Here is a 10,960-nt window from a genome sequence, read left to right on the forward strand (position 1 = left end):
TCTTCACACTCAAAAGAGATGAGTGTACACACCAGCATGCACTCAGAAGAGAAGTGTCATGTGCCTTGTGGGGAGTTCGCTGATGGATCCCCTCAAAAGTTTCCTTGTGAAAACAGCAACAAATAAAGTGATTGCGCCGCGTGTAATTAGCGGCTGGCGCTACACCCTGCATAGAAAGCGTGATTTACAAACTTAAGCTCATTCGTTGCTGTTTTGACTCGAGATGTGGGAATAATGAGAACACCAGACATTAGAAGTAACTTCTTTGGAGGACCGCCAGTGCTTATATCAATTTGGCGCCTTTTAGAGACGATAAAGCGTGCTCGTAAATATGAGTGAGCACAGATGTGTTAAATGCGGCGTGCTGTTTTCCACAGCAATCTCGGGAGCCGGGTGGAAAAAGAAAAACCAAGCTGACGTCAAGGCTTCACAAATATCTGCCTTTCTTTTCTTTTTTTTTTGGGTGGATGGCGTACAGATGGAAGACATTTGGGCTCTGAGTTGGTTGTCAACGCAGCAGAACAAAGACAGCCGAGACAGTTTCACGGGCGGCGTTTGATTTCACTTCATCCTTTAACAAGCAGACCAACAAAACCTGAACTGACCACAACCTGGCCTAATGACATTTAATACAGCTCTATGGAAAGACAATGAAGGGGCGAGCTTGTTCAGTTTTTATGTAAGTTATAAAAAAAAATCATTTTGGCTCAGTTAAACTGCATTACTGCATTTGTCTGTAGATTTTGTTTTACTTGTTGTTTGAATGCTGTGTCGGCATGGGGTGGGCACTTTTAGTCGATTAAACTGTTAAACATCATCATCCTCACTAGTCAGCTCCAGAAGTACAAAGAAATAATAATTATAACTTGGTCATAGTGGTTATAAATGGTTGTAGATATATATAATTGAAATCAAACTGTTCTGTATCACAGTGAAGTGAATGTCCAGGCTTTGGACTATTTGTGAGTTCAACAAGACATTTTAAAGTGTAGCCCTTTTGGATTTCTTTTATTCACTGTTTTGTCTGTTCAAATGAATTTTGACCTTCTGAGAAAAACAATCTGTTCATCAGTTGATCATGACAGCATTGGCGCCACACCCTGCTTTAAACAACAGGACTGAAATAGCAAAGCAATCCTATGAAGTTCTATAGGATTGTCTATAGTGTCGAGCAGGTGACTCCAAAGGCAAAGGAAGTGCCTGACGCTTTCATTTAAAGGACTTTGGTTTCATGTTTCAATCACAAAATGGAAAAATGTTGAAGACGGAGGATTTCAGTTTTTTGAAAGCCAATGGGCACGGGCGGATTCCTAAAACTGTGACAGACTCAGTACGTTAACATTCACAGTGAAGTCGAGCTCGAATAGAGAGTTTAATTAGACGACTGTTCTCGTCCCAGTGTTCCTGATGGAGCCCCTTCACCGTCACCCAAACAAACAACAAACAAGTTATCAAGCTGTAAACTCCAAACTAGACTCTGATACGTGTGACTCATTCAGCTGATACATACACGGAGTCTGCTCAACACTGTGTGCTTCTCTCGACATGTTGATGCCATCGTCTTGTTTTCTTCCCAGCTTTCCTCCACACGTGTACAGTATGCCGCTCGACTTCTGGGTCAAAGCCCGGCACAGGAACTGTGGAGCATGTGCAGAACTTCTAGTCCACTTTCTGTCTGATTGAGGTACATGCAAGAGTAAACTGAATCCTAACCACATTATCTAAAGTCAACATGTATTTCAAATGTTTCGGTCCGATTTTTTTCCCCTTTATTCCTCAAATCCAAAGCAGACCAGTCCAGTAGTCAAATACAATTAGAAGCAGTGCCTTAACCACATGGGATTTTCTCTGTCGTGTCCCCTCCTGCAGAGTTAGACAGTTTTCACACCTCACACGGCAAAGCTCCAGACAGGTCCTGTCTGGCTTGTGAAGAAAACCTGAACACCAAAAGGGAGGCAGGGCTCACACTCTCTCCCCCCCCCCCCCTTTTTCCCTTCATCTTCTTTTTCTCTACGTCGAAAACTGAAGGGCAGTAAAAAAAAAATAAAAAATAAAAAAAAAAAGAGAGAGAGAGAAAGAAAGAAAACAGCCATCCTGACATAGGGTTTTCCCCCATTTCTCTTTGTCACAACCACAATCCCCTCCACCACAGTGCTGCCAGGGAAGTTTCCATTTGCTAAGCTAGTTAAATAGAGGAAAAAAGTGCGAAGACAGCCGGTGAGAAGAGAGGCAAAAATGGAGAAAAAGTAAGCCTGGGGTGTCTAAATATTGTCACCCAGACTGCCACAGGCACATGCTCAGGGTTTTTTTGGAGTCCACTGTTGCAGCCTTTTTACAAACTGCGGCCAAACACAAACCAGTGGTGTTGTCGCCACATCTCCCTAATGTGTTTTCCCTCTGCCGGTGGCTGGGACAGCAGCGGATTTGAAAAACATGTGGCAGTAAATCGGCATTCACACAACACGCAGAGACATAAAAAGGCACAAACCAGCAGACGCAGACACATGTACAGTCAACAGCGACGGACTATTTGGTAGTCTTTACTAGTTTGTGCAAGTCCCTGCCAAAACGAGAGGCTCTCTTGACTTGTCAACAGGAGAGAGGGAGACGAGGAGGAGGAGGAGGAGGAGGAGAGAGGAAGGTAGTTCCTTTCAGAGGCACATACGTCCAGCAGATGTTTGCAAACTCAATCCAAGCTAAAGGGAACGGACGGGGGAGAAGTGGGGCAGTTTGTGTGCAGACAGAAGAAAATAGAAAAGGCCAGTTTTGTTTTGTTTTTTGTTTTTTAAAAAAGAAAGCGGGTGCTTTGTGAAGAGAAAGAAGGGAAATGAAAACCGAGGGGAAAGGGTAAAACACTACAACAAGTGTGTGTAAAAATCAAAGGGAAGGCTCAACAAAGAGGGGGCAATGTGTGTAAAATGAAAAAGACAGGTAGAGGGTTTTTTGTATTTGAGGGAAAGGGTGCATTAGTGTTTGAAAGAAGTAAACAAAGAGAAGTGCAATTTATGTTTAAATGGAGAAAAAAGAAAAAAGGGAGCATTTTGTGCAAACTTCAAGGAAAAAGAAATGAAAACAAGTGTTCTTTATTTTCAATACTGAAAAAAAGAAAGTTCTTAAGTGTGTGAAAAAAACCAGAAAATAAAACAAACTAAAAGGATTGCTTTTTGTGTGGGAAAAAAGCAGGGATTGCAGTACAGTAAAAAAAAAAGAAAAAAAAAAGGAGGCAACGAATTTTATGTGGAAAAACTGAAAAATGAAATCCTTCTTTTCTCCGCTTCTATCCGAGTTGGAAATATAATAAGCAGAGAGTGTGGCAAACATCAGGCAGCATCTCCAGCATGCAGGCGGAGCCACGCAGAGACCATGTGTGCCGTGTGAGTGTGTGTGTGTGTGTGTGTGTGTGTGTGTGTGTGTGTTTATCTGCATGTGCGTGTGTGCCTGCTCAGTGACACAACAAGAGTTCATGCATGGACACAGATGGATTCAGGGGGGGGAGGGTTGCTGGTGCTTTCAGTGGTCCAGCAGCCTCCTGCCTCCTGCCTTCTGTAGAGTCCATTAGTGATTGCATAATGCTTGGCAGACAGGGACCCGCACAGTGAATGCAGCCCCCTGAAGGGTCGGACACCAGAGCGGGAGGGAGGTAGGAAAGGAAACTCAGCGTTCCCATGTGTGTCAGGGGAGGATTTATAAGAGAAATAAAAGGACAGGAGTGTGTGTGTGTGTGTGTGTGTTTGTGTGGGGGAGGGGGGGGGGGGGGGGGGGGGCTAGGTTTGAGGAATTCTAGGTTAATGCAAAATAAAAGAGCGTCATTAAATATACAGCAGGAGAAGCTGCACTCAGCGCGCAGCATCTGGCCTGTGATTCTGTGCGGCACTACATCCTCTCCTCCCCTCCACTTTTCTTTAACCTCTTACATCCAAAATTCTTTCACACTCTTTATTTTTGACACTTTTATATCCTCACTCCCTCCCTGAATGAATGATGGGCAAATAGGCCAGCAACTGTAAAGACATCGATTTTACTTATTCATCACAGAGTTCATTGGATATTTAGAGCGCAAGACGAAGCATATTGCTTTTATCACGGCAGATTTTAAAAAGACATGTTCTATGTCCGCACACCTTTTCTCTCTCTCCCCCCCACCCCCAGACTCTCAGAGTTGTTGTGCTGCTGTGCAACAAAACAAGTGAGGCGTCACATTCAGTTCAGCAGCCTTGCAGAAGGGTGTCGGGAGGATTACAAAAAAACAGTAGGAGCAGGTGGAAATAACAGGCTTCAAATAAAAGGAAACAGCCAGTGTGAGCTGTTGGTTCTTGGTGCGTTCATGTCTTTGTGACCCCCCCCCCCTCAACCCCTCCTTATATGTGTCTGAAAATGTGAACTTCACAGCCTTAAGTGGAGAGGAAGGTCAGTGTTTGCGTTTGTGCGGTTCATTTCGTTACCGGCGGAAATCAGCAGACACAAAAACTGGCATTCGAAGGCAGAAAATGAAAGTGGAACGCCGCTGTGCGAGCGAGATAATACGTCGCTCACAATGCACAGACTGCACCTTTGGCCCTCCCTCCAAAAAGCCATCAAAAGCTTCAAGATGAAGTCTGGTATTGGTTCGCCTTGGCCTTTTCACCTGAGAAATGATACAAGGAAGGGATTTCTCCGGCTTAGTTTGCCTTTTCTTGAAGCTTCGTCGGGGTAGTTATATTATAGCGATGTGACCTCGTTTGGCCTCCTTCATAAAAAGACTAAAGCTTCCACCCTGAATCCCTGACATGAATGGAGACAAAACCTCAGGAAGTGGACATGAAGTGGTTTTACTTTAATAGGCTCAGAAATCTCGGGCTGTTATTAAAAATATGTCGGGTACAAAACAAACTATTTCTCTTATTCAAGGCCGCAGCTAAGTCCCATAACAGCCTTTATGACTTTCATTTGTTACCTTGGAGACACACAATCATCAGGATTACCCTTTAGCCAGTATGCCATTAAACACCACACCAAAGCATTTATCCTACAAAGATATAGTTAGCTTAACTAACAGCCTCCTTTGGCACCACTCAATAGCTTCTAATAAACGTTGATTTCTAACTTTGTTTTTAACTAGATGTTCTGTTTTGTTTTGTTTTTTTCATTTGAAAACACCTTGTTACAACCAGAATGTGAATAGATCGTCACCTATAATCAAGCTGCTCGTTATGCTAGCTCGTTATGCTAGCAGCAGCTAATCTTGGAGTCCCTCCTTACATCTGTCAAAGATTTTCAGAGCTACACGTGTTATTATGACCATATTCTGTTCATCATGTTCAGAGTGAGAGAGTGCTGTGTCGCCTTCTCCATCTCTGAACGTCACTGCAGCTATAAAAAAAAAAAAAAAAATCTGCAGAGATTGGGAAACACTATGAGAGTCCTGACTCCGAGCCCACTCGACTGGACGGTTCACGTTCTCAACTTCACGGGGTCAACTCTGCAAAGATGGATCGGACGTGAGGAGAGGGCGCTCTGTGTGATCGTGACGCGTCTCTTCCAGAACACTCCAACTTCTTTCCTCCATCGTCCTCGGAGGTCCGGCGAAACATCAGATGCACGGGGAGGTGAAAAGCCCCCCCCACCACGCCTTTCCCACCAAAACACGACTAAAATGACAGACCACAACATCTGGTGAGCGGTCTGTCCTGAAAACACAGCAGGGCTGGATGAGCGTACACAAACTCCCCCTCCTCGGTTAGAAAACTTCCTGGAAGCGGAAGAGCGCCAAAAACATATTTTTTTTAAAAACAAGACGTTCCATGTCCACATGTTGATCTCCTCTTATGATTGATACGATAACAAAAAAAACACACACAAGCGTGTTGTGTTTCCCTTCAACTTAAAGCTTAGAAAGACCTCACATGTTGTAAGGTCCTTTACCTGCTTTTGTAAAGTGTCTTGAGATAACGCCTGTTATGAATTGACGCTATATAAATAAAGATTGATTGATTGATGTTGCTTTACAAGGTAAGCTGGTGAGACAGCGAGCCAAGTCAGTGGTCAAAAATGGTTACTAGCCATTAAACGTGACAGAGTGAAGCTGTGGGTGAGCAAAAAAAAAAAAAAAGGAAAAAGTTCAGTGATGAAATAATTACTTGTTGAGGAGCTGTGGCTTTTATTTGAGAGTTTTAAAAAAAATCTGCTGAGATTGAAAGTGTCCCCCCCTTGTGATGTGACGGGCTAATTAAAACACAGAGATGTGCCTGCAGCCGCTTCTCAACCACTTGTCAACAGCAGCGCCAATACTGAGGATCAATGTGACACGTTCACTTCTAGTGAGGCCCTTAAGGGGACACGAATAAAGCAGAGGCACATATTGATTGAGTTAGTGTATGTTTTGTATAAAAGTAACCCGCTCTTTACCTGGATGTATATGTTTCAATTTGTTGCCACGGTAACATTTTTGTGCAGAAAAGATGGCATAACTTCTAGAAAATATGTCATTTTACTTATTTATTTTTACTGATAGGTTACTCCAGGTGTTAAAGTTTTAAAAAAAAAAACATCAAGTGTTGGGTCCACATCATTCACAACCCTGACGTGAAGAAAAAACAAAGATAATAGAAAACATGTGAAAACTGTACTCCCTGGGTTGACCTCATGCAAAACAATGAGTCAGTAAAACAACAGTGTCTGAATCAGCTAATTGGACAAGCAGCTCCAACAGAGGAGCAGGCGCAGCGCCAAGCGACAAGTCACAACCCACAGAGAAACAACAGGAGGGGACAATAATGACAGGGGCAGCACATGAAAGTGCCAAAATCTGTCATTCCCACAACCCGGCCAATTTGCAAGGGCGATGCACACTCAGCGTCGAGGCGTCCATATACTGACACTCAGATCGAGGAAGATGTGAGAGATGAAAGTGAAACTCGTGAGTCTAAGAAATCAGAAGTCAAGAAGAAGAAAAAAAAAAAAGGGGGGGAAATGGACAGTACGAGGTTGGAGCTTGATGTCACATCCACTCAATGACTGCAGCAAACAGACAGAATCAAACAAAGATGCGTCTGTCTACTGAGCTGCATGATTCCAATAAGGATGACATTTACTCAATAAGTTATCTCTCCCAGTGTGCATAAACAGATTTCATAAGAAGCAAGACAACACATCTGTAAATATGTAACTGACATATTATATAAGAGGCGCTGTGTGCTCCTCCTCCTCCTCCTCCTACAATACGATGCTTTGTCCTTCATTTTGAGGTGTCAGGTAGTTTATAACATCCAACTTTATTGTGCCATTTATAGTTTCTCTGTTACATGTGCAACAGGAAGTGCTTCATGGCTCTCAATGAGGCTTTTAAGCAACACAGGCTTCTGTATAAGCGGGTACTGTATAGGTAGGTCCCTTTAAAGGGTTGATCCACTGTTCAGTCCACGATGAAAAATGAAATAAAATGAGAGGATGAGAGGTGCACCTTGATTCATGTTGACTTAGTCGAAAGTGTTTCAGTGTTTTATGATAAAAACACGTCTGCTGAATGCTGAGACTTGTGAAAAGTTGCAGCAATAGGAGCGTCGGTCTCAGAGCTTTAACGTACACAGCCTCGTCTCGGTGCACAACAGAAAGCGGTTCTCTACGTTAGTCCCGTCATATGTCAGCATTTGGTTCACAATGCAGGATAGACTGCACACATGGAAACGAGTTTATTCCTCAGAACAAACTGCAAAAAAATAAGCAGCGAGTATGTGGACCATACGTGGACATATAACGCTCTCCCCCCAACAGCTCTCCCCCCGTTTTAAGTTTGCTTTCCAGCAAAAAAAAACAAACAAAAAAAAAACTTACCCTTTCCCCGGAGAGGAAGACGGTCAGCGCAAGGGTCAAAATTATCCAAACGTTCCTCATTATTCCTCTGTGGCAACCAAAAACGCGTAGTTACGAGTGAAACGTCTAAATCTTTCCCCCTCTTCTTCTTCTTCTTCTTCTTCTCCTTCTCTCGCTTTCCGTCCTCGCACCCCTCACTCTCAACTCTTGCCGCTTCTCTCTCACTGGAGTGGGATCCCACCGGATACGTGTTGCGTTTTGGTAATTCCCCCCCCCCCTCCTCTTCTCTCTCTTTCCAGGCACTTCTTTATTTCTCAGCGCAGATCGGACAGACTACATGCGCGCGTGCTTTAATTGCAAAGTCGTCCTCGCGCTTTATGTGACTGAAACGCACGAGACACCTAGCTCTCTCTCGCTCTCTCTCTCTCTCTCTCTCTCTCGCTCTCTCTCGCTCTCTCTCTCTCTCTCTCTCTCTCCGCTCACTTGAAATAACGAGGACAAGTAAAGCACGAGCACGGCTGACGCTCGTGCGCTCATTTCGGCCATCATGTCACCGCGAGACGTCGGGAGAACTTGCGACAAAGTAGCCAAAAAAGCCAATAATAACGTAGCAACTAAGACAAACCAATTACGTCGTCCATTGACGCATAATAAGTCGTTATAAGAATTACTATTGATTGCTTTATTGTTTTTCACTGGGGAGACTGCACGAGGAGAAGGCTCACAGCTAATTGGGCCATTTATCTCCACGTCTAGATAATGATCATTAATTGCAACCTAATGAGGATTCCGCGATTTAATTCAATCACTGCAGTAAATTACAGTCAAGCCTCTTGTTTACTGTGCAACAATATGAAGATCATTGCTGAAGATTAGTCGTTTGTTTCCGCTGCATTTAATAAACTCAAAGCATCACTTGTTTATCCGGTTGATAATATATCACATATTAGAGATAGAATTAAACACAATAAGATGTTACGTTTGTTTTACGACTAGAAAGCTCCCAGCTATTTTGAGTTCAGACATTATGGACGAAGTCTCCCCCTGCTGGTATATACTCAGAACTTCCTCAATAGTTTTTATAATTCACTTCAGTTGTTTACTATTTTTTCTTTATTTTGAGCTGGTTTTGTTAAAAAATATATAAAACAATAATGTAAATGACTGTTTGTCTGCTGTAGTTCTGCTGTTTGTAGCTCTGTGTCTTAAAAACAAACATATTTTAATCAGCCTACATTGATTTATGTCTTTAAATATTTTACAATAAATAACTTTTACAAATAATAAGACGACCATTATCCATTAGACGAACGTTAGCACACTTAAAATGGTGTAAAACACGTGTGCCTAATGCATGAATTGAGAGGTAATTTTGTAATTATTCAATTTATTTGAAAAGGTGTGATCTTTCCACAGAGCCCACCATGTAATGGTCTGCTGAGGTTGCCAACACAATGTTCCACCGCACAGTCAAATTTCCAGCTCACTAGAATCCATTCATGGCAGTGGAAAACAGCATTATCCAAGAACCCTTTTGAAAAGCCCTAATCCCACCCTATAACAGTCTGCCCTTTGTGCACAGTAAACCCTACAACTCTCCTGATCACAAGTACTGCCAAGGCAAATTCCTGAGGCTCCATGTTTGCCACAATTACAGCAAGGCAGTTCTGTAGATACAAGGGTGAGTTTCCTTATAAATGAGGTCAACATCCCATAGACGTGTGGAATAAAGACGATGGAGGTAAATGTGTGTTCCCCAGAAGTCCAACATAAATCTGTAATAATTCAACTGAAATTAGAATAAGCCTGGACTTTCCTTGATGTTAGAACCCATATAACCTCACTAAAAACAACTTCTGTACGATTTATTTTTTGTTGAATTGTCATTTTCCCATCACAGAGGGGGTGAATTCAGAATAAGGTGCGCTCACTGATTTTCTCACTATTTTCGCAGCTCAATATTGTAGAAATTGGAAACCTAGCATTTTAGTTTCAGGGACGATTCTAAGTGGAAGTTGCAATCCTAGATAAACAATCCCTCCCTTGGAAAGTTTGGATCAAAATCTTCTCCGTGGACTGATGTAAAGAAAAAGAGCATTTTCCTTTCATTGTACTTTTGACGCCACAATGAGATGAAGCCGTCCGACATAAACCGAACTTTAAATACACAACGCTATCAATAAGGTTGCTTTGGTCAAAACGCTGAGAAACATTTGTTTGCTTTCTTGCCAGGAAATAAATTTGGTCGCCAACGTACAAGACTTTCTTAAAGTCAACATGCGCTATATGTTGCTTGTTAGATCTTGCCAATAACTGCAGAGTTCATGAAGGAGATATGATTTGATGGATATTCAGCTTTAAAGGTTTTATGTTTGGTGCCTTTTGACACACAGCCGTTGCTAACATTTATGCTAAGCAAAGTTAAACATCTACAGACATCAGGTACAGTACAAAATGGTACCAACAATCTCCTCTATTGTTATCGTCAAGACTGCTTATTTCCCAACTTTAACTGAACAATTCCTTTGAGGAAGAGTGAAGAGCCTGTAATATTTAAAAATGACAGATATCAACTCTGCTCCGAAGTCAGCGCAACATAGATTTTTCTGTGAGCTCGGGGGAGCGACTTGTGAACTGATGAAGCAGGTTTCTCTTTGTCAAGTATCTGACTGCTTGTTCGGCATAGGCCTCACCGTACTAAGGGATGGAGAGGAAGAGAACACAGGCAGACACAGAGTGGTAGTAGCCATCCTGGGTCAGACACAAGATAGTAGAAGAAGAAAGTTGAAGGTAACAGGTCTTGAGTGATCTGAAACTGAGGTATGATTTCAGCAAGACTCGGATAAAACGGGAGTGTTTGACTTTAGCCTTTTAGCTCTGGAACAGATTTCATCTTAATCAAGAGCACACCCATTTTAGAAGTCGATGTAACATATATGCTGTGAACGTTCATCCATTCTAATGCACAGGCGCCCCTCCTCCTCCTCCTCCTCCTCCTCAGAGGGCTTAACTCTACTCCTGGTGACCCAGATTACGCAGCCAATTAGGGCGATGGCAGATTCCCTTCTGCTACCTCGCCTGGACAGAGAGCGGTGTGTGTGTGAGAGTGTGCGTACTTGCTTGTGAGAATGTGACACCAGTTTTTGTCAGCCTGTTGTGAGGCAGCACAAGG

General features: G+C 42.8%; 1 protein-coding gene across 1 annotated transcript in view; it reads right to left on the reverse strand.

Moving 5' to 3' along the window:
• The window catches only part of sdc2 (syndecan 2), a 46,975-nt gene extending 38,726 nt beyond the window's left edge, over positions 1-8,249 (reverse strand). The window contains exon 1 of the mRNA XM_079367960.1: positions 7,810-8,249. Coding sequence (XP_079224086.1) covers positions 7,810-7,869 — 60 coding nt within the window. The 5' untranslated portion in view covers positions 7,870-8,249. The remainder of the gene's footprint in view (positions 1-7,809) is intronic.
• Positions 8,250-10,960: the final 2,711 nt, after the last annotated feature.

Source organism: Symphodus melops (genome assembly GCF_947650265.1).
Source record: "Symphodus melops genome assembly, chromosome: 18".
In the NCBI taxonomy this organism is placed as follows: domain Eukaryota; kingdom Metazoa; phylum Chordata; class Actinopteri; order Labriformes; family Labridae; genus Symphodus; species Symphodus melops.